The sequence below is a fragment of the Gobio gobio genome (genome assembly GCF_949357685.1).
Source record: "Gobio gobio genome assembly, chromosome: 17".
NCBI lineage: Eukaryota > Metazoa > Chordata > Actinopteri > Cypriniformes > Gobionidae > Gobio > Gobio gobio.
This window is the reverse complement of record NC_137110.1, coordinates 38,613,906-38,637,641: the sequence shown is the minus strand read 5'-3', so window position 1 is coordinate 38,637,641 and position 23,736 is coordinate 38,613,906. Positions and strand designations below refer to the sequence as shown.

The 23,736-nt window shown below is 38.6% G+C and overlaps 1 protein-coding gene across 2 annotated transcripts in view; it reads right to left on the bottom strand.

The window, feature by feature from the left end:
* The window catches only part of pcnt (pericentrin), a 60,906-nt gene that overhangs the window by 27,208 nt on the left and 9,962 nt on the right, over positions 1-23,736 (bottom strand). Inside the window, exons 7-31 of one of the 2 annotated variants that reach the window (XM_079840766.1) lie at positions 23,509-23,697; positions 23,134-23,229; positions 22,877-23,020; positions 21,337-21,592; positions 21,121-21,200; positions 20,767-21,001; positions 19,369-19,469; positions 19,168-19,279; positions 18,721-18,967; positions 16,896-16,974; positions 16,472-16,688; positions 15,687-15,886; positions 15,014-15,447; positions 14,224-14,827; positions 13,906-14,106; positions 13,608-13,760; positions 9,264-9,410; positions 5,974-6,134; positions 5,658-5,839; positions 5,104-5,321; positions 3,479-3,641; positions 3,167-3,358; positions 2,936-2,962; positions 2,294-2,526; positions 2,009-2,128 (exon numbers count right to left, since the gene is read on the bottom strand). In XM_079840766.1, the coding sequence (XP_079696892.1) occupies positions 2,009-2,128; positions 2,294-2,526; positions 2,936-2,962; positions 3,167-3,358; positions 3,479-3,641; positions 5,104-5,321; positions 5,658-5,839; positions 5,974-6,134; positions 9,264-9,410; positions 13,608-13,760; positions 13,906-14,106; positions 14,224-14,827; positions 15,014-15,447; positions 15,687-15,886; positions 16,472-16,688; positions 16,896-16,974; positions 18,721-18,967; positions 19,168-19,279; positions 19,369-19,469; positions 20,767-21,001; positions 21,121-21,200; positions 21,337-21,592; positions 22,877-23,020; positions 23,134-23,229; positions 23,509-23,697 (4,791 nt within the window). The remainder of the gene's footprint in view (positions 1-2,008; positions 2,129-2,293; positions 2,527-2,935; positions 2,963-3,166; positions 3,359-3,478; positions 3,642-5,103; positions 5,322-5,657; positions 5,840-5,973; positions 6,135-9,263; positions 9,411-13,607; positions 13,761-13,905; positions 14,107-14,223; positions 14,828-15,013; positions 15,448-15,686; positions 15,887-16,471; positions 16,689-16,895; positions 16,975-18,720; positions 18,968-19,167; positions 19,280-19,368; positions 19,470-20,766; positions 21,002-21,120; positions 21,201-21,336; positions 21,593-22,876; positions 23,021-23,133; positions 23,230-23,508; positions 23,698-23,736) is intronic. The other variant, XM_079840767.1, reaches the window with a different exon arrangement.

Sequence of the window (23,736 nt, the reverse complement as noted above, 5' to 3'; positions counted from 1 at the left end):
TTCCTACACATTTCCATTTTAAAATTCCATACTTTTCCTGACTAAAATGTCCAAACCTGTCTGTAGATTTTCAGACCACATTTAACATAAATTGTTCATAGGCCTACTAGGGATTCACACAGTCCCTACGGTTTTTCGCGATCGCTGAATACAACGCAAAATCTACAAAATATCGAATTTTTCGCGATCCTGCATAATTCGTAATTTCACCGCAAAATAAATAGCAAAAAAAAATATTTTAAATGACAAATATAAATTATATCTAATTGACCTCTCAAATTTATTTAAAGCTTTAATGCATTGTTTTAATGGGCTTACAGACGTCGCGCTTACACAGTATGGTCTGTGTGAAAGTGAAAGCGAGTCGCTCACCTGCCGTCTCACTTAAGTGCCAAGGACCAGGCGAAGTGATTACTTAAGATGGATGAATGACCAAACAAAAGGTATGATATGTCGGATAGCACAAAAAAAAAAAGTTAATAAAAGTGCTGTATACCACGAACTAAATTCGCTACGGACACACGGACCGATGTAAGATTGGCTGCGGATTCTATGCATGCATTTGCCACGATAAGTATATCGAAATGGGTTCTATTTCTAGGCTCATTGCCCTTTGTACGATCAAATACACTCATAATTATACCTAAATGTCCATCTTGGCGGTTATGTCTTGAGTGAACAAGTTTGGAACGTGCCAGTTTTGAATCTGTGCATTACTGTAGGTCTTAAAGTGAAAGCAACCTAATATAGCCCATAACAAACAGTAGCCTATTCGAACTTAAAGCACTGTTTGTATCTGTATCTTTATGTTGTACTATTTACCTGTCCTATTGTCATTTGTTTATTAGTCCTTATTTTATTTCTGACCGTTTACTTGATTAATTAATTACTTGAAGATCATGTTATTAAAGCTAGACAGTAAAGCACTGGACTAGCCTTTTTTAGTAAGATACCAAAATAAACAAGATTTGTGCATTTTGTTTGTTCTATTGTCATGCATGACTATTGTGCATCTAACAACGCATAATATGGTAAATGTATCATCCAAATTTTTTTTTTTTTAAAAGCATTGCAAATTTTTCACAAATTACCACCACAAAATCAGTCATTTTGATCACAAAAAAAATAAAAACACGAAATCCATATCAGTTTTGGACGACACATGTTCATTTTTAATGTTATTGTTATCGGCCTGATAAGAAAATTTGGCCGATATATTAAAGATGATAAATAATGGATTATTTACTTCAGATGTGCACTGTCTGCCATGATGGTTTTGAATTGCTTGAAATATGATTGGAATCACTTCAAAAAAGTTAAACCGTTCATTTAGACTACATAAAATTATAATAAAAACTTGATATTTGTGTGCTTGGGACATGCTTTTAATGTTGAGACTTTTGTTTATGTAATCAGGCTCTCAAAAATTATATAAAAATTTGGATTTAGATTTATCGGCCAATATCTAAAGAATTATCGGTGCATCCCTAGTTCAAACAGCATTATTTTAAGCTTTTTATTTTTTAATAAAGTAGTTATCTGTAAATATTTTTTATTTTCTCAGGGGTTTTCTCATTGATTTTCTCGAAGTTATAACATACCGTGCATATTGTGTTCAAAATGTGGCTTTCGCTAGGGCAGTACATCATATTTCAAGACCTTAGGTCTGCTTTAACACATACTCTGTGGCAACCAAGAATCCACACAGCGAAATGGGCTGATGGTGCAATAGGTGGCTCAGTTTGTATTGTCCTATATGCCAAGTTTAATGGTTTCTCATGCTCACACGAAAGTCTGTATATATTTTTTGTTTTCTATTATAGAAAACTAAATAGGGGCAATAGTCTGGAATTGCAAATATTTTCCCATACTTTTCCAGACCTGGAAATTACTTGAATCAAATTCCATACTTTTCCAAACTGCCTAGGAACCCTGAATATTTCACAAAAAAAGGGTGTCAGACTGTTCAGACAATGACACATCAAAAGTTCTAGCCATTGACCCTTACCCTTTGACCCTTGCGGTCTCCTCCTGTGAGTCCTTTAGATGGATGTCTCAGCTGAGATTCCAGATTCTTGATTTCCTGCTGAAATTCATCTCTCTCATGCTCCCGTTCCACGGCTTGTTCCTGTACAAGCATAGTCATTTATTTGCCTAATCTCACGCCAAGTCTGGCATGACTGAAATGAAATAAAGTATGAAATATTCACATTTCCCTCAGCACCAGACATGCTATGAATAGTTTTGGTGCAAAGAACTTCAGACAACAGAACAAACTGTTGGAAACACTCACATCTATGAACTGGCGGTTATGTTTGAGCTGTTTCTCCAGAGCATCAATATGTTGCTGCAGGTCTTCAGTCTGCAGGCGGTGCTGTTCCTCCAGCTGATGCGCACGGCTCTCCTGCTCTTCCAGGGCCTGCTCCAGCATCTGCAGACGAGACGCCAACCCACCACAGTCCTTCTCCGCCTGCCGCTGTACCTCCACACACTCCTGCCCCAGACGCTCAGCCTCGGCAAGCAGAGCTGCACAGAGCCCAGGAGGACCAATGAATAAAACGTGCAACTGAGTCCATGTCAACAAATCTCACACAAGCTGCAAATGCAAATTAAGATGCAAACATGCACCGGAGCTCCGGATCATTTGTGCATTCTCAACGCACAAATAAAAGCACAGCAAACTGGATTGAGATCAAATTTGACAAAGAAAGATTCATAAGAGAAAATGTAAAAAAAAAAAAAAGTACTTAGACCTTCAAAACATGTTAGACAGCAAAACAAGATCACAGGATAAGCAAGAGCGTTAATAAACCACAAATTTAAAAATAAATAACTGCAAACTTCATCTGAAATGGATGCATTTAGGTGACCAAAACTGTACTTTTTTTTTTTTAAACTCAAACATTTACTTCAGTCGCAGATTATCATCACAAACCTGTCTCTTCCTCTGCATCGAGGAAGCCTACAGAGCAGAAAGATTTTGTAGGATGAAACCTAAATCCTTATATCATAAGCACACAATCTTAATTTTCACTCCATGCAAAGACTATTCGGACTGAACAAAATGACAAAACAAATGTTCCATAACTGCACTTTACGTAATTTAATCTGAGAATTAAACTAAACCACGTCATCTTAAACAAAATTACACCACTTCCTCGCTCACCCTTCTCAGTGTCTCCGAGGCTGGCCGTCAGGGCTTCTCGCTGACGCAGGAGGAGGGCATGATTTTCGTTGAGCTGTTGCAGTTGGATGCGTGTGCTCTCCAGCTCCTCTGCCAGACGCTGCTCCTTTGTCTCCTTCTGCTGAAGCGCCTCCTCCAAAATGGCTTTCTCAGCTATGTAGCCTTCCATCAGACCTAGAGCCACACATGTAAATGCACACAGGAGAGCAAAGTCATGAAAGCAACTGACATTGAAGTAGGGATACACAAATATTAAACATGTTAACAACAGACAATAAACATGAAAGTCCTGACCTTCGGCCTTGTGCAGCTCCAATTGTAGTTGGCTCTTTAGACTGGCTTCATGATCCAGCTGCTCCAGGAGCTGAGAGTTTTGAAACAGCAGAGATGCTCCGGCCTCACCTCCGTCTCTGAATCGCTCATTTAGAACGGCCTGCAGACCACACATCTGCTCCAACTACAGCAGAGAAAGACAGAGATAAGATAGACATGTGGGTTAAGAGCAAGCGTGCCGCACAGATCCTGAAAAGTGAAGCTAAATTGTCTCGATCACCCACAGGTGGTGGGTCCCGGTATAGCTCATAAACCCCGCTCCCTCCATGTATTCTAATTGGACACGAGAAAAATTAAATCAAATTACACTTCAAATAATTTTTTCCAAAGATGGTTTGTATAATTTTAGGTCGTTTTTAAATTGCGTTGATGGAAGTTCAAGTGTTTGTTTTATTAGGTTTGGTTTTAGTTAGTTATTTGATGCTATAAAAATGGGGGAGTGGCGTCATGATTGACAGCTTCTCTGAGCGAAGACTTGAGAACTTAATTTTTTCAGGATTTTCAGGAGATTTGAGGTTTATCTTTAATTTCTACATTTCCATAACTTTTTATTTGCTACTGACATAATGAATTGCTCTGCAGTAAACTGTACTAACAGATACTACGGGAGAGAGGGCAGGGTTTTTTATCATCGCGGCACTACTTCCTGCTCTTTACTGCGCAGACTCAGGTCTCAAATCAGCGCAAGATGTCAGCGTCATATTCGGACAATGGCGGCTTCACACACTCAACAAAAAAAAACAAAAAAAAACCCACAAATCTTTTATTCAGCAAGGACACATTAATAGTTGTAGTTAACAGAAGCAACCCTGCTGTCACTTTTGATCAATTTAGTTATTTACTACAAATGTATTTAAACACTAAAATTACAAACTATAAAATAAATAAAAACTAAAACAAATTAAAGTGCTTTAAAAAAAAAGTGTCAAAAAGCACAAATATTTACTAAATTTTATCTGAAAATATAAAAAGCTAATTTAAAATAATAACTATAATAGTATACAAAAACATAAATAAGTCATATATAAAATGTTACAAAAAATATTTACCATTTAAAATGAATGCTGTTCTTCTGAATTTTCTATTCAAAATGTTTTTTGAGCATCAAATAAGCATATTTAAATTATTTCTGAAGGATCATGTAACACTGAATTTTACTCCAGCAACATTACTCCCAGTCTTCAGTTCTGCCATCACAGGAATAAATTACATTTTAAATATTAAAATTGAAAACAGTTATTTTAAATTGCAATATTTTTTCACTATTACTGGTTTTATTGTACTTATGCTCACGAGGTTGCATTTATTTGATCAAAAGGCAGTGTATTCCAGTATGAAAAGTACATACTAAGCTGGAAATAAGATAAAAATTAAAGCATGAGGAAAGGATGCCATAAAATTGATGGCACTAACCATTTCGTCCACATACATGTGCATAAAATGTAACAGATCACTATCTGTTCCTCCCTAGCATTGCACTTCCACGTGCTTGTGGCCACCAATACTGCTTCAACTCATTAGACAGTATGCAAATTCAGCAAAAGTCAGTAGTGGGTGAGACAGGGGTGTGTCTCTGAGAGCAGCACCTGGTGTGAGGACTCAGATAGCAGCTCCAGTAGTTTATCCACAGAGGTGCGCAGACGTGTACAGGCTCCCAGCATGAGCTCTTCTCCTTCTGCCTCCATCTCCCCCTCCGGCCCAGAGAAGACACTCTCACACAGCCTCTGAGACAACTCCAACCCCTCATCCACAGCCGAAGACCACACACTACAATCAGCATCTCCCTCCATGCCAATCACCTCTCCTGAAAATAATAATTAAAAATGTATTTTAAAAAAAAAAACACAAGATAAATTCATTGTTAAAATCAGTTTGAACGTCAAACAAAAATATTAAATTATATTGGAACATTGAGATTATCAGACAAATGTAAAATCTAAATATTCTTAAAAATAAAATGTTAACTCTGTGAAAGAACAAGTGCATTAAATACTACATTATATCAGGGTTTCCCAGACTGGAGTTTGTGAGTTTAATGAAAAGCTATTAAGTAATTTAAATCATAAAAATAATTTTATAATAAAAATAAATATATTGATCAATACAGATTTTTCCATTCAGCAAAATCACAGAAACTTACCCGTTTCATGTGAGTCACGGCTATTCCTAGCCATCATAGAGATGGGCGTTTTGTCTCCAGATCGACCGCCTGATACACAAACCCCTAACTTGCGGCTGATGTGCTCTTCTGTTGCCATAGTGATCCGAAGCATCTCTATGAGCATCCGCTGTAGTTTATCACGTGCTGTTTGCAGGTCTTGCCTGATACGGACAAAATAAATGTTTAAGTGATCCACAAAAAGCATGAAAACAAGTTTTTTCTGCAAAAACAGTATGCAGACTCTGTTATAGTTTCCCCAAAATCCCTCTTTCTGCTTCTCTGTGGGTCAGCTGACCTTTCCTGTGTGCCTGTGTTGAGGTCTGCTCGGAGCATGGCCAGTAGATTGTCTCCTTCCTGGTTTTCCCGGTCTCTGCGTTGCAGGAGCGTCTCCAGCGTGTCCATCTCTGCCCGCTTGCCCTCTAGCTCCACCTGCAGCCCGCTAACCTCCGCTCGCAGCTGAGGAAGAGGCAAGGAGATGCCACAGACAGGAAACAAGTCATCACACAGCCAAAAAAAGTGTTTGCCTGAGAGGTGTCAACGCAACTAACAAATGAGGAAGAGGTTAACGTCTAGAAGAGTCATAAAATAAACTTGCTGCCAAAGTAAATAGAAACAATGCCTGTCTGTGGATGGTCCTGTAGTTCTACAGAATGTACAGCTTGTCCTGTTTGAGCCTGAAGGGTCCAAAGCCAAAAAGAGTGAAAAAAGAAGAGGGAAAACAGCCACAAAAGCGGATGAGACAATATAGCGTGCATTTAAATAAGGCTCCTGTAAGAATGTGTGGTGTATTTCACCACCCAAAAGGCATGCAAAGATGTAACCATAACAACCAGCTCTACCAAATCTTAACGAAGCCTTTTGTTACCATTTCCACCCACCACTTATTATGTACAGATCAATGTTGTGTACCAGCCCCTGAAACACCTCCTTAATATAGCAAGTCAACTGTCTGGAAAGACAGGTTTTAAAGAATCCAGACTTTATTCATCGCTCTTTACAGGGCTCGACAATAAGGACTGCCTGATGGCCTGGGGGCCAGTGTGAACGTCACGCTGGACAGTTGACGGAACTGTCACTTGCCCAATTAGGCCAGTGCTGCATCGTAATGAAAGTTTATCATTTGAACGTGTTAAGCCTAGCAGTTTAAATATTCAAGAGCAAGAAGATAGGTAAAATAACTCAATTTGTTTCTCACGCGCTGTGATGAGTTTTGTGCTTGCACACATCCAAAAGCACACTGAAGCTCAAACAGCATGCAAATACTGAATTGAGTTCTCTTTTGCGTCTACTTGCGCGTGAATGGATGCATTCACACAAAATTATATCAAAACACCAGTCTTGGCGAATATCCTCATAGACATAGTCAGTTATGACTTTAGTGAATGTAAATAGTTATTGTGTAAAATAAAAAAAAAAGCATGTGTAACACTACATTGGATCCAGATATTAGGGCTTAGTGACAGCAGCATAATACCTGTTGCTGTCTTTGTGTTAAATGTTAATAAAACAAAAGGACAAAGAAAAAAAAAGTAAGGAGACAAAGTCTGCTCTTGATTGAATAACTTTTGTAACTTTAATAAGGATAAATATACATTTAATATTACATTTAACGACTTCTCGATAACATTAGTTGTCGATGATTTTCATTATTATCGATTTTATCGACTAATTGTTGCAGCCCTAACTGACTGTTTACTTATCTTTAAAGGGTAATTAAACCCTAAACCTTTATTAATGCTGTTCATTGATTCGAGTAAATGTTTTGACATTTGAGTATAAAGTGTTTTAATTCTATAAAATATGGTGTAAAACCACCAAAGTGCTGCCCTCTTAAGGTTGAATGGTGGCTACTGCAGTTGAATTTTCCTATTGGACACTGTGGTACATCGTGACGTAGGATGGCACTTCCAATGGCTCACTATCCGCGCCCCGGCACGATCTCACCACGCCCTCAGAAATGTTTCCCCCAATCACATGATGAGAATGGCTTCACCTCAGTATGAACTGTCATGTTACATGAAGTAGAAACATTATGAATGAAACTGACTTGACACTTGCTTTAACATTGTAATGAAGAAAATACGGTTAAATAATGCATTTGTCAGTACACGTCAGGCTTTTCTTGCGATATTATTGCGGTCCGTCATGTGTACAGATACTTGTCATACATGAAACGTGCTTTCAAACCCTGACACGTAAGTGGTTGCCGCGGTAACGAACAATAATACCGCAACGTGCTGGCGTATATAGTCTAACTTCTTTGAGGAAATCCGTTTATAATAGGCTTTTAGGTCTGAACTTATTGGTCCTGCGCTGCTGATTGATTCAGTTAATTTGAGTGAAAATACATTGTATGTATAACATATTAGATCTATTATTAGTGGCATTCAGTGTAAGGATTTGACTGTTCATATAGATTAGGTCATTTCTCTTGCGCTGCTGCTTCACTAGCATCGTCGGCATCGGGAGTTAACGCAGTTTGAGCCAGCGGCTCGCATTGATAAGACTCTGAGTCTGTGTCTACAGACAATTCACCCTCCTCCACTTCAGGTGAAGGTAGGAGAATGACCGCTCTGTTGCAAAGCTGGCGTCACTCCAGTCATTCTCCATCTTTGCGACTCGCGAGTCAGACAGCTGTCAATCAATCCGTCCCTGCGGGTCTCAGGTGCACGCCCTCTGCTCCGCCCTCGGTTTGTCCCCTTTGTCTCCGCTGGGCTCTGCCCACTTTTCCAGCATTTTTCAAAAATTGCCAGTGGGTGGAGTTAAGCTCTGAGCTGGGGTTTAGTTACCCTTTAATAATATTTGAAATGTTAGTTAGGCAAGTATTTTTTGCTGTGATATCAAAATTGGAATCAAGAATTGTGAAATTTCACAGCTATCTGAAATTTGGAGTTATAGCCTTATTTATTAATGGTTATTATATGGGTCAAACACAATAAAAACCTATTAAATTATTTTAAGTTATTTAATACTTTTTTGTGGTGGGGCCAGTGAAAATTGTGTCAGGACAAGTAAAAATTTTGGCAAGTAAAAAAAACAAATACTAAGCATTAAGACCTGCTTTGATTAAGTCATATGGCAAGACACACCCATCTAAATACTAAAATGTAATACATTTGATTTGTTATATACACATTTTAATGATGTATGTGTAACCAAATGTAAGTGGTTCCAAAAAACAACAAACACATGCACCTTGTTGCTAGAAGTATGATAGATAAAAACAATGTGAATCGAATTTGGTCAGAGAATATCAGATATTTTTTATATTTTGAGCTAATTTTAAAACACACGGTCCAGAAAGTGTGAGCCATCATGCACTACTTGATTTTCTGTGAATGACAGCAAATCAGGGCAAAATTTGTGTAGTGCATTCCAGCCTTTATACACAAATTAAATGAACATAAAATAAAATTTAACAAAGAATGGAAAAACTTGAAGTTTTATTTTCTATTTAATACTGATTTTTTTTAAACTTTATTTCAAATAACCACTGCGTCAAGGTTAATTAAATATTAATGCTACACTGAGCTGTCTGCTCATTTGCTATAGCTGTGTGATAAGTTGACTGATTGGATGTTGTACCTGTGACACTACAGTGTCCAGCTGCTGTAGTTGTGCAGTAAGTTGGCTCATCTTGTCACTGTAGGAGAGTTCAGTTTGCTCATGTTGCTGTCTTAAAGTCTTTTCCAGCTCCTCAAGAGCAACAGCCTTTTCCTGGTCACTCTCCTCCTGAAACATGCACACGTCAATGGGCAACACTACATAAACAAGCAGAAAAACAATAACTCCCATATCACTCTTCAGCTTCACACTCTCCCCACAAACAAACATAAGCCAATTGTCTAAATAAAAAAAACTAATCAGAATATTCCAAGTGAATATCTACAAAGAACAAAAATAAAAGTGATCATTGACAACAAACAAAAGCCCTACACAAACCTTGCATCTTTATTCAGTCAGCCATCACTCACGTGTCCCTACACTTCCTCCCATCTGTAGGATTAATACTGTCAGAGGACCTCTCTAATGCTCCAATGGGAAAGTGGCCAACTGACAAACCAACCAGTGTAAAATGTCAGAAAGGCCCCATGCAGAGAGATTTGAGCTGGAGAACAGCTCTACAAGGTCAAATGCAAAAGTCTGACAGCGTCCGATCCAGAGAAAAGGTTTAATGTGAATGATGGAAGCTATAATGTACAGTACACGGTGGGGATTAGTATTAACTTAAGCTTAGAGTGGACCGTCCCCCACTCCAGATGTTAACTCCCTCCCCCAATAAGCTCAGCTATTGTTTATAACGGTGTTTTTGAGAGTAGCATATACACACTTACGAACAATACGGTCACAGCAATAAATGACAACAAGAACAAGTTGAAATAAAAATCTAGATTTTTTTTTTTTTTAATTATAAAAGTTTTATCTTGCAACTTATCCAAATCACATTTAACGATGAATGAATACTGATATAGGTTGGATTGAGAAGCAGGCTTGTAAGAAAAATGAGCCATACTCTCTTAGAATAACTTTAATAGGCCCAATTTGGTGCCAATATTTAGTGTAGAAAGGTACTGAAACTGATTTGAGCTAGTTTCCAACATCTCATCTTCATTTAGTAAACAAAAACAGAATATAATCATGACATCCAATACAAAATATTAAACTATAATAGTATCTCAATTATACGAATACTGATATCATATTCAGCATATTTATCATAATAAAAGTCCCACTGCTCGCGAGGCGTGTGTTGCGTTCATCTTATTAACAAACACTCCAGCGGCCTTGCTCAGCTCCCAAAACACTCTGTCCTGCTCGGCTTCATAGTACAGTAGGGATGAAACGGTATGGAAATTTAACATCACGATTATAGTGACCCAAATTATCACGGTTATCAATATTATCACGGTTTTGTTCAAACGAGATGAAAGTGTTCAAAAAGAACAGATGCACACACGTAAAACATTTCAACAAGTTTTATATTTGAAATTCAACAAACAACAAATAACTAAAGCAACTCTAAGCACTTTTTTAAGATAGATTCTGTGGGATTTATTTCCTTAATGGCCGTCGTCAATAGCAACGCATAACGCATATATAATAATAATTTGTCGTAAATATAATCTCTAATATTATCTCTGTAAATATATTCTCAAGAAATATTCCCATCAGTGTTCAGCTATGATGCATTTAAATTAAGCATATTTTGTGTTAGAGCCCAAACAGTATCAAAGTGAAATAATGCATATCCATATTTCCATATGATTTGACAGTTTATTTGATTAAATATCAAAATGTGTGCATCATACCTGACACCTAGATGAACACTTTAAAGTCAGTTTTATGACTCATTCTCTTCAAATGCTAGTGAAGTTTGAAACGTGTATAACGTTACCAATGTTGTATGTAACTTTAGAGACGGTCCCTAAATTCGCCTGCGTTATGCCAGTCATATCAGATGCGCTGTGGTTCTGCTGTGTTTTTTTAAACCATTTTCGCTGCTGAAATAGAACAAAAACAGTCAACCTCTGTATGATGAGTGAATCTCTTGCGTACATCGCACATTTATCTCTGCTTTGAGTGTAATGTTAGATTTCAGCGAGTGACGTACAGCGGCGCGCGCTCTGAACATAACTCCGCTAATCTGAACGTCTCTGATTATGAGACATTGCATTCATAAACTCAATAGAAACACGTGTTTATAATGCGCAACGCGATTATAACAGATGGCTTTTGAGAAGACTATTATAAGTTCAACAGCCAGAGTGACTAGTGTGCAGCCGAAATAACGTTACACCTGCAAATGGTGGTTGTTAATGTCAAGCCCTGATTATTATCCCTTAAATGTCACCCTAGTCTTGATTGAATTTGTTCGTTCGCTTCACATTATAATTTGCCAGACGTAGTTTTGGTATTGAGGTCAAAGTCCACTTGCCTTGCGTTCGTAGTTTTGAAGTGTTTTCCCTATTACAGTGAATTTCTTCTGGCATGTTCTGCAGACAAGGTGACCATCTGCGATTAAGTTTCCCTCAGGACTTTTGTAAAAGCCAAAATATGACAACACCTCAGATTTGGTCCTTTTAGAGGGCTGAACAATCCCCCGAGTGCTGTCACTGCCTTCTGACATTTCTTCTCATTCAGAAAACAGCGCTGCGTCTGCGCCAGACTGACGCTGACTGGACAAGACTTACCGCGAGTTTTCACAACCGTGATAATCACACGCGGTTTTAATGATAATAAAATTTTTAACGATATTACTAACCGTCACTACATTTTATCGTGGTTTATCGTGACACCAGTAATCGTTTCATCCCTATAGTACAGTAACGTTAATAAATCGCATCCATGAAAATGATTTATGCCCAAGTCCTATCCTGATTCTTTTCCACCGGTTGTGAGGTGAAGACCACATGTCCCAAGATTCTGCGCTCAAACTTGGTGTCATCAAACTACGCCTTTGTTTTGAATAGGCAACGTCTAGTGGACGGAAAAGTTACATAAAGCACCTTTGACCATAGCAGGTCATATTGTTTTTCTGTCCTTTTGGTAAACGTTTAAGATATTTAAGTCTTTTATAGTTTTAAATTTGATGAAAATTAATTTAAGACATTAAGGACCCCTGATAATCCTGCCAGCCTTCTTAAAAGCAGGGCTCGACATTAACGCTTGTCCGGGACAAGTGGATTTTTTGAAGGGGCAAGTGAAAAATAATTTTACTTGCCCGGCGGTCAAGTAGCCTATCCTGAGTAAAACGTCAAAACAAAATATAACTAGGGAATCACCAAAGTGCAATAATGATTCTGCATTCAGTTAGTGTAAGTGGAGATCGATAGTGGTAACTGACGTTAACAAGGTTGTCCTGTTGAGGCTCGCGCAGCCTCTCGAGGAGAAAACCGAAAACAAATGAGCGGCACTCATACAAAGAAATTCAGTTAACATACACGGTTAAAATTGTGTAGTTTTTATATTTATAACATGATACAGTTAAGCAACATCACACTAACAAGAGTGTTGTTTTCCTGAATACCATCACGACTGAAAATGACACTGATTTCATACGCCAGTTCCATAAACAATTAATTAACATTAAGTCACTTACATTTTAGATGCAATATGGACTGTTTTTGTTCCATTTCAGCAGCGAAAATAGTTCTAAACAAATATCACAGCAGAACCGTAACGCATCTCACAGCAACAGCGTGTTACTGAATGATTCAGAGTTTGAATGAATCGGTTGAATCAAAGATTCAATGACCTATTCGTAAACGACCGCCAAATTCTTGAATGAATCAGCCGTTTGAACGAATCGACTCAATGACTCACTCATTAAGACGGTAACCTGCTACCACCTACTGGTGGTTTAGTTTCATCTTTCCAACATTTCTTATTTGTATATTCAAAAATATTTAAAATAACCTCATAACATTATTTAAAGCAGTTGTAATTTTCCAGTGTAAATGATTTAATTTGATTGGTAACAGCCTTTAGCGTCTTATTCTAATGTAATTTATAGATCAAATTTAAGAATATAAAAGGAAAGCTGAAGCATAGCCATTTTTAATAAGATTATGTAAAAATGCCCTTTATAAAAAGGTAAAAATATCACAAATATGCATATTTAAATATGTCAAAACTGATTGAACACTGAGAATATTGCTTCAGAATAGATTATATTTACAAAAAAAATCCGGACAAGCAAATGTTTTACTCGGACAAGTGAATGACAGATTTACTTGTCCGAAGGACAAGCATGTGAACAGGCTTAATGTAGAGCCCTGTTAAAAGTGTCAGAGAGATGCATATTAAACAAATACATGCGTATAATAAATAACCCATGCAATGAACCATTACCAATAAGCTTGCACTTTAGCGGTTAAAGGAAGTAGTGTAGAATATGGCTACTCTAAAACTAACACCTCCTCCTCTCACCTTTAACTGAGCAATTTTTTGTTGCAGCTGCTCCTCAGACTTGCATTTGAGAAGTTCTGCCTCTTCCAGGATTTGGAGGCGTTGCCTTGACGATTCTTCCTCCAATTCCCTACGCAGAGCCTCCAGTTCCCTGGCAGACACTCCTCTTAACTCCTGAAGTACAAAGAGGGAGAGAAGAGAGTTAAGGAAAGAAGCTCTTATCTTCTTACAGTTCACAACAAGACTCTGCTAAATCCATGCTAAAGGCTAAACACATCTAAACAAAATGGTATGCTCTTGTCTTCTTGAACATGCAAACCTGTAGCTGTTGCTGATGTTGAGTGGCCAGCTCATCCAGTTTTTGCTTTTTCTCTGCAGTCGCAATATCAGTGATCTCCAGAAGGGCATCGCTATGCTGCTTCTCTAAAGCAACTACTTGCTGCTGAAGAGTTTCCAGAGCAGAGAGATGCTCATCATCCAGAGCAGCCCTCTGAGAGGAGACCGCAGAAGACATCTCCGCCTGCATGAGCAAGTTAACACACTAGATGTTGCTCCTGCAATAAACTTTACATGGCAAATGAACTAAACCTGCATCAAAAATGTTCAGAAAAACGTATGCCTCCATTACAGTGCTCACCTGATGGGCTTGATGCAACTCTCTTGTCATGGCACTGAACTTATCCATATGGACCTTAGCAAGCTCACTCCTGAGCTCCTCTCTGATGGTTTGCTCCTCCTTTCTCAACCTCTCAATCTCTCGAGTATAATGTTCACGAAGGTCACACAGTTCTCCTTCCTTCTCATCCCGTACTGCCTGAATTTCCTTCAAGTATGTGCTCTCCAGTGTATCCATGTTTGCCAACAGCCTCTCCTCAAGCTCCTCCCTCTCCTGTTTGTGTCGTGCCTGAAGCTCCGCCTCTTGAGCTTCAAGCTGTGCCAGGTTGGTCTCCTGAAGGACGGCCTCCAATTTGTCAAGCTCCGCCTTGTGTTTATTTGTAAGTTCCACCTCCAAGGTCTCTAAGGCGGTCTTGTGATTGGTCCTCAGGGACTCCAGTTCCTCCCGGTGGTGTATTTTGAGATCCTGACACTCCTTTTCAAGATGCTGTAATTGTGCAGCTCGTTGGTCCAGGAGTGTTTTCTGGGCCTGTAGCTCCACAGCATGCTCTTCTCTCTGTTGACCCAGGGCAGCATCTCTTTGAAGGGTCAACTTCTCTTCCAGTTGTTTCTGCTCTTCATGGTGCCTACATGTATGACACACAGGCAATGAGCACATTTACTACATCTAGAAATATTCTCCATTTTGTAGTATTTAAGGATAAATATAACAATATAATAATTAGAAAACAAAAACCTGCAGGGTTACCTGTTAACATGCATTTGCCAATAGTATTAACATTGTAGAGTTAGAGCATAATGTAGTCTCTGACCTGCAGAGGGCCTCTTGTAGCTTGCTCTCCATCTGATCTTGAAGTAGAGCGTTCAGCTCTTTCACCTCGGCTGCCATGGCGCTCTTTGCAGTGCACATCTCTCTGTCGTACTGAGCCTGGAGTTTCTGCTTCAACGCCACCACCTGAGGGCTCTCTTCACACTCCAGACTCTTCTGCAGTGCTTGAAGGCTCTGCCTTTCCATATCCAGGAGCTTTTGGACCTCCAGAAGACTCTGCTCCAACTCCCTTTTCTCTTCCAGGGCAGATTTCTGAAGCTGCTCTCTCTGGGAAGCCAAACGCTCCTCAGCCTGCAATTGGAGTTGCTCCCTCAGTCGGGCCTGCTCTTCAGTCAACTCTTCACTCACACGATTCCTCTCTGCCTTCTGTGCCTCCTCAAGGCACACCCTCAACTCTTCAGCAACATGTTTCTGATGCTTTAAAAGGAAGAGAACACTGCGCTCGATAAAAGAACCATATTCATAAAGACACCACTGATAAATGATATTACAGTATTGCTAAAGGGTCTCCACAATAATCAGCACGAGTTTCATCGGTCTACAGCATGACCACTATTTTTACGCCTTATGACAGTGCTTGGTACCAGCCTTTGGCTACAAATCTCCAAAGCCCTTTTGTCCCAAGTATAAAGGCCTGCTCTTATGTGCACTCTTACCGTCTCCTCCATCTGTCTGAGCTGCTCACGGTGTAGCTCTGCCACTTTGTCCAGTTCCTCCGAGTGCTTTAGGGAGAGCTGAGTTAGCTGGGTTTCCAGCTGGGTCACCTTGGCCTGGTGCTGATGAATCCTCTCCTTCACCTCAGCCTCCACCTGCCTTGCTACTTCCTGTGCAGACTGCAGCCGCAACTTGTTTATTTCTGATGAGAGAGAAAAAAGAAAGAAGAAAAAAGTTAAAACAATTTTGTTTATACCATACAAATATTTGGGGTTGGTAAGATGTTATTAAGTTATTAAGTAAGAGTTATTAAGTCTCTTATGCCGACTAATCAAAACTACAGTTAAAACAGTAATACTGTGAAATATTACAATTTAAAATAATTATCCTATTTTAAAATGTTCCTGTGATGTCAAAGCTGAATTTTCAGCATCATTACTCTTAAGATTGATAAATTAAATAAAAAAAAACAACGCCCAAAAGAACAGCATTTATCGTTTTATTTATAAATGGAAATCTTTGTAACATTATACATGTCTTTACTGTCACTTTTGATCAATTTAATGAATCCTTGCTAAATAAAATGTATGTATATATCATACTGACCCCAAACTTTTCAACGCTAGAGTATTTTCTGAAGAAAACGTGAATGGTGTTTCCCATGTAAAAGTTGCTGCCACAATACTGTGCGCCAAAGTGTGCAAGTGCGGTTGCTGAGGTGTTCTGAGCGGTTGCTAGGATTTTCAAAAAAGACACAGCTTGGAACACAGTTTGAACAAAGCTTCACCTTTGATATGGTTGTCTGAGAGTTTGGCACGGAGCTGCTCTAGTTCATGGGCGTGTTTGGTGTTGAGCTGGTCAATGTCTTTGTAGTATCGGTCAGTGAGCTCAGTGCGTGCCTGGAGTAGATCTTCTTTATATACCAGAGCCATGCTGGACCGCAGTCTCTCCAATTCCTGCTGGTGTCTCTCCTCTAACTGCAACCGAAGGGAATCCAGCTCCTCCTGTCCAAAAAAAAAGTTAAATACTCACAAAGAACAGTGACACACGCACACAAATTAGTTTGTCCCCAACTCATTCTATTACTAGTAATTTGGTCAATGCAATGGCAGTCATTTGAAATGGAGCAAGTTATTGCATTTCAATGAAAGATTAGAAATAAATATTTTCCTAGAAATAATGAATATGCACAATGCAAACAGCAAATTCACCTTGTGTTTCTCCAGTTGTCTTGTGATCTCCGCCATAGCATCACTCCTGTCATCTTCACTCTTCCCTTCTGAGAGAAAGCTACAAAACAATATATTTGTCACCGTATGTGTTGTCCTTGGATGTAGTTTCATTATTTTGTATGCAAAATGTCATTGATGTATGCGCATATACACATGATTTGTTTTCTTGTTCTGCAAGAATTAGTGCATCATAAATTAGATGCATCATAAATGTTGCATTATATACAAATATATTATATTAATATTAGTGCTGTCAATCGATTAAAATAAAATTAATGAAATCGCATATTTTTTCTGAAATTAAAATCACAATTAAAAACGTTTGAGTTTAATATTTTTATATTGTAATAATTTCAGAGTTACTCTCCAAATTAGTAAAGCAACTTAAACTTAAAGTATCTGTTGTAATGGCATCTTTTTATGAATGAAGGCCAGTATCACTGATACTAATACAGCTACTGATGTCTCTATAAAATTGATTTTAACATTAATGATAGCTTTCAATTATTCTGTAATGTTGAATGTGCATATCAATTTCAACATTTATTAGGCTTTAAAAAAAATAACTTAATTTCTTAATTTAAGATCTTTACATAAGCCCATTATAATAAATGTCATATTTACCCGTGGCCTTCCTGCTGTTAGACATATACAGAAATTTAATTAAAGTTATCAAACCTTTCTTAACTGCATAAATAATAAATTAAATATAGATTAATCAAAGCTACAATTTTCTCTGTTACCTTTGTTCTTTTATTAACATTTATGACAGACATCACTGGTTTATCAAGCTGTTGTGATTTTAAGATCTGACGCTGCCGAATATGATGCGGATCTGACGTGCGGTCACACGCGTCTAATTTTCTAACAAGTTCATTTAAGACTGCTCTAATGAAAATACTCTACAAAATTCTGTGTTTTATTGTTTGTTCAAGCACGAAAGAACTCTATTCTGTGCTGTTTGTGTGCATGAGACTGGCGCGCGTCTTTCTGTGTGTGTTGTGTGTGTCAGGGTGCATCTCAATCAGCTCCTAGCTTCCTAGGTCATGAATCAGTATATCGTGTACATGAATGTGGCCGACTCCCTAGTGCCTGGCCTGACTACTGAACTAGGGAGCTGATTGAGACGCACCCACAGACAGGACATTTAACAGAGAGCGCGTTCTCTTTTGTCTTGTCGTGCTTAAATGGTTTAAAAGCATTTACATGAATAAGAGCGATCATATTATGTAATGCTAGCCAAAGGATGATAGAAAAACGGATGCTGTGTTAATTGCGTTAAATATTTTATAAACCGAATAAGCAGTTAAACTGAAAAAATTAAATCGCCTGCGTTAACGCACTAATTTTTGACAGCACTAATTAAAATTTAAAATGTTTTAAAGTCACTCATTCTATACATTTCAATGCAAAAAAATATAAAATGAATTAGAAATTAAGATATACATTAAATGGTATTTTTCCATTTTTGGCATGTTGGGCAAAAATAGAGTACCAACTTTGGCCTGCATGCCCTAGTTTGGGCACCCCTGCTAGATGATTGATTAGATGGTGTTGCATTATTCCCCATTTGTACATTGCTTGGCATAGAAGTAGCCATGTTTACACTTGATACAGACAACAATCTCAGGTGATCATACCAGGTGTAAATGGTGCCTATAGTTTCCAAATGTATAATAAAAATGTAAAATGTAAGCTTAAGCCAAGATTTCAAATCTACAGAATGATTACAGAATCAACATTAAAATGTAGTCTTGGACATTTTGCATGTGTATGACCCCAGCCCCAAGAAATCCAAGCAAACCTTGCATCTCCAGTCTGGAGTACAGAGTCTTCCAAGGCTCCCTCTACGAGGCGCAGCTGCAGGAGTGTGATTTCTTCCCGATGACTCTCTTCTGTGACCCGGAGTCTCTGCTCGAAATAGGTGCGGAGGTTTTCCAGCTCACTCTCATTCAGTTCTTTGATTTCCTGCCGCTGCTGAGCGAATTCTTGTTTCAGACGCTCAATGTCATCAACCCGCGATGAACGTGCTAACAGTTGCTCTTTCAGCTCTATAGAGACAAAATTCAAATTCCTTGTAATTCACATCAGCACTGAATAGTAGTAACTTGGCTGAAAACACAAACATCAGTTCAGAAGGAAATAAAACTGTTCTAATATAAATAATAAATGATTAAAACAATAGAGCAGCCTAAGCCCATTGAGAAATTTTCCGATTTTGAATATCTCTAAGCAATATAGCTCAGCTTGCCTCCAAGCTCCTGTCTGTTGGTTCTCATGCACTCCAGCTGGGACCAGAGGTTTGAGATCTCCTGTTCTGAACTGGCCTTCAGTTCCTCCCTTTCTGACTGCAGACGGTCAACCTTTCACAAAGATATTGCCTCAGTAAAAAAAAAAAAAAAAAAAAACATTTGCATTGCTATTATGTTGCAACAAATGCAATATATGGTACCTCTTGTGTCAGCTCTTTTTCTCTCTGTTCCAAGGCTCTGGCATGTTCCTGTTTCTCCTGCAGTGCTGCCTTGTGACATGCAACCAACTCCTCAACTGCACCTGAAGAGGAAACGATGGGGCGTTCTAAGACCTGCAGTACGTTTAGCTTTGTTCCGAAACAGGGACTCAAATTGTTACAATGTTGCATTTTCTTATTGGTTCCTTTCGCTTCCATTTCAAAGCATTCCAAAACGGGTTTATGCAAGTCCCTTTTTAGTAAAAATGTCCTCTCAGTGGTCAGAATGCACCAGTTTATTTTCTGTGGTTCGGCTCAATACATCTTGATAAATTATGCAATAAGTTAGCTACATGAGCTTATTTATTGTGACTATCTGTAGTGGTCACATATTCAAATGTATAGAAGTCTTGATTCCCACTTTAAAGGCCGTTTCACACCGCAAGCGTGAGTGTTGTGTGAGCAGCGCACTTTTTTTTCGGCATGCATGTTAAGCAATGAGTCCATTCACACCGAGAGCAGGAGCATTGAAGCGGGGATTTTCGGTCCCGAGCCTATTTTTGCTGCACTGCTGACGCTCAATTAAAGAGAATTCACACTTTTGATGGACAAAATAAATTTGTGCATTTTGAGCATTTGTGTGAAATCAGAGTAAGCAGATCTAGTGTGTTTTAACAAGACCTGGAGCATATCAGAAAAGAATCAAAGTATTTATAGAAGATTTACCCATTTAAACTTGTTTTTAATTATTCAGTCTGGGTATAATGCATTTTTTTTTTTTTAAGTAAGCTAGCCAGAAAATTCTATATAAACTTTTTTTATAATACACAGACAGGTAGCATATATAGGCTCTAGCACTACCCCAATCAAACCAGAGTGCGCATTTTATTTTTGTCCGCAGAGTTTACGGTCTTGTAAACATATCGAAGTGACTATGAATGAAACGACATGATCAGAGCAGTTATCTTGGTCGTGTCTGTGGTTTACCATTTACATGCAAATGTTGTAGCCTACACCTACCCATGTTAAGAAACTTTCAAGACTATCAAGTTTATAAATGACCAACTTCTAAAAACAAATATAGGCTAGTTGTCTTTATAAAGAAATGCTCACTTACAGTATATGATATAAGTGAGCATTATATGTAGCGTTGGAGCCACTGCTGTGACACTGTACAAACACTTCCAGTGTGAACACTCTTGCTTTGGTACAAATCAGAGAGCAATTGCTGTATTCCTATGCCTAAACTAACCAAAGTGAGAAAATGTGCCAGGTTCTGAAACAAACGCTCCAAGTGAGCTAGGTGTGAAAACGCCCTTAAACCGGGAATGTAAACAGATCCCTGCCAAAAATAAAATAAAAATATGGCTTAGTTCACACAGTGGTTTAAACAACACTCACGTGCAGCAGCATCTCTGTCAGTCAAGGCCTGGTTGAGCTCTTTCTCCATATTCTTGATGTCTTGATCTGTGGAACGCTGCAGGTCTTCTAGCCTACACTGCGTCTCAGACAGAGCTGCTTCAGCCTCAGTGAGGGCCACCTGGGTCTCTCTCAGTTTATGATGGGCATCATTTAACCGACTCTGGAGTTCGGTTTTGGCCTCTTCTGCATCCAATAGCAACTTGGCTTTTAGATCCTGCAGAGAAAAATATAAATAAAATTGCACTGCACAGGCCTGTTTCACACTTAATTGTAGGCAAGCCACAATATTTCAGTGGGTCAAGATGTAAGCCCATCGAAAGAGAAAATTTTTACCTCAAGTTCAAAGGCCTGCAACTGTTCCACAGAGCTTTTCTCTTCCAAAACCCTCCTTTCCCACTCCCGATTCAGATTATCTATACAGTGAAAGAACATTATATACTTACACACATATACGTCAGCCAGCAAACATAAATCCCACTGCATTGTCACAGTATTAGAGTAACACTAAAAAGAAAAAACTTTTACTGAAACTACAGGCCAAACCATCACCTATCTCTTGTTGGTGCAGCTGCTGGTTTCGTTGCTCCTGCTCTCGGTTCTGCTCCCGAATTCTTTCCAGCTCAAACTGTTGGCGCGTCTGCAGCATGGCGCTCTCCTGTGCCCATTTCTCTCGTAACATAGTCTGCAGCTCGCTGAGGGCCACCTCCTTATCTTTCTGCATGTTGGTTTGAGAAAGCTCCAACTGGGCTGTGTGCAAGTTGGTCAGGCTGAGACGCAGGGCTTCAAGCTCCATGTTGTGCTGGCTCTGATTACAGAAAGTAAAAAAAAAAAAATAAACCAACATTTTAGCTGACGAGTGGAATTGAGGGTATGAGTATGTTTAGAATAGCACACTGCTGTACTGCAATTAAGAATTCATTACACATAGGCAGCTGTTGAATTCCTATGCTCATGCTGATGAAGAGCTGTAGGCAACAGGCCAAGAAAGGCATTTACATCTTTTTTTTTTACATTTACATGATGTTTACTTGGAATGCATTATGCAGTTACTTAAATTAGCCTTTCATTTCATAAACCATTAACAGGGGACATAAAGATGAAAAAAGTCAGATTTTCATGTTAAGTGATATAATCGGGTCCCCAGTGCATCTACCAACCCAGAAAACGTGAAAAAGGACAACCCAGTAACTTTGTTTTGGTAAGCCTCTCTCTGCAAGCACGTGAAAAAAATTGCTGCTCCGATTTCTCTCAGGGGCTCTTATAATATTACTGCCCCTTAATCTGCACGTTTCCACCCACGGCACCACTTTTTTGTTTTCGTAAGCGACAATGGTGAACCCTTGTATGATTTGACAGTTTAAACAACAACAAAAAATGTGAAAGTAGTTATTCACAAGACTCTGACAGCCAGTTGTCTGTGTGCATGTGCTTCAAATAAGTGCGTTCAGCAAACGATCCATTAGACGTTTAAACTAATATAGCTTTAAAACGCATGGAAATAATCAACTAATGATGAAAGAAGAACTATGCCATCCATTAGAGTGCTCGGATCAAGATGATAATCAAAACCAATCCGATTGATGCAGTAACTGTGTGGAGAGGGGGGGGCACGCAGCAGCTCATTTGCATGTAAAGAGCACATGCACGAAAACAAAATAGGGCCCCTTTAAATAAATACCATTGTTCAAAAGTTTGGCGTTGGTAAGATTTATCAAATGTTTTTGAAAGAAGTCTCTTACAAAATAAATTAAGTCCAGTACAGTAAAATATTTCAACTTAAAATTACTTTCCTGTTTTAATGCATTTTAAAATATAATTTATTCCGGTGACGGCAAGTCTTCAGTGTCACATTATCCTAACATGCTGATTTCTTACTCAAACATTTCTTATTATCAACAAACTGCTGCTTAATTTTTGTGGAAACCATAATTAAACGTATCTTTACTATCACTTGGTAAGTTTCATGCACACGTGCTGAATAAAAGTATTTAGTTATCTAAAATATCTCTTACTGACCCCAAACTTTTGAACAATTTGCAGCATTATATTCCAAAACAGCCCTCGAAATCAAATGAGATCAAAAAAGTACTTGTGTTTGGAGTAGCTCAGCCTGGTGTGCAGCCTCCAGTCCATCTTGAAGCTCCCTGACAAGCTCATCATTAAGTCTGCCAATTTCCACACTCTGTTGGGCTGCCAGCTGAGTCAACTCCCTCTCATGCTCCCGTTCATAGACCTAGTACAGCAGAGTTTACAAAGACATATGTATATGCCTCATGGGACAGATCTCGTATGAAATGGTGAAATACAGATGGCTAAAATAAATAGGTAAATAGTAAGTTGTTTAACCTGTTTGATCAAGCTGATCTGCCTTTTCTGCTCATCTTCCAGACGAGCACTTTGCTCAGAAAGTTCCCGCTCAAATCGAACATTCAAGTATTTAACCTGGAGGTAGGGAAACAGAAGAGATCAATGGTTATGAATTATGCACATTCACTCTTAATAGTTATATTTTTAAATGCAAGACAAAAAGTGAAACAATTGCAGGTGTTTATTGCAGGTTGATTGAAAATTTTTTTACAGTTTCATAATTTCTCATGAAATTATTTGGTAGTCAGACTTTTTTTGAAAAAGATTTAAATGGGGGGTGGCAAAGGTTTGATAACCACTGCATTTTTTTAAATGGACATTCTCCCTAAATTACTGTCACAACCTTCACCTCACCTCTTTCTGGTGTTTCTCTTCTAATATTCTCAGCTCCTCATCATGTTGTTTATGTCTTTCCTCTAGACCCTGTTTGACTGTGTTGAGTTCTTTCATTAAGGCACTCTCCTTTTCCATGTATTCCTCTTCTGCCTTCTCTTTTGCTTCCCTTGCATTCATGAGCTCTGCATCCTTTGATTCAAGTTGGTGCTAAAGATAAAGGTATGAGTTACTTGGTGGGTCACATTC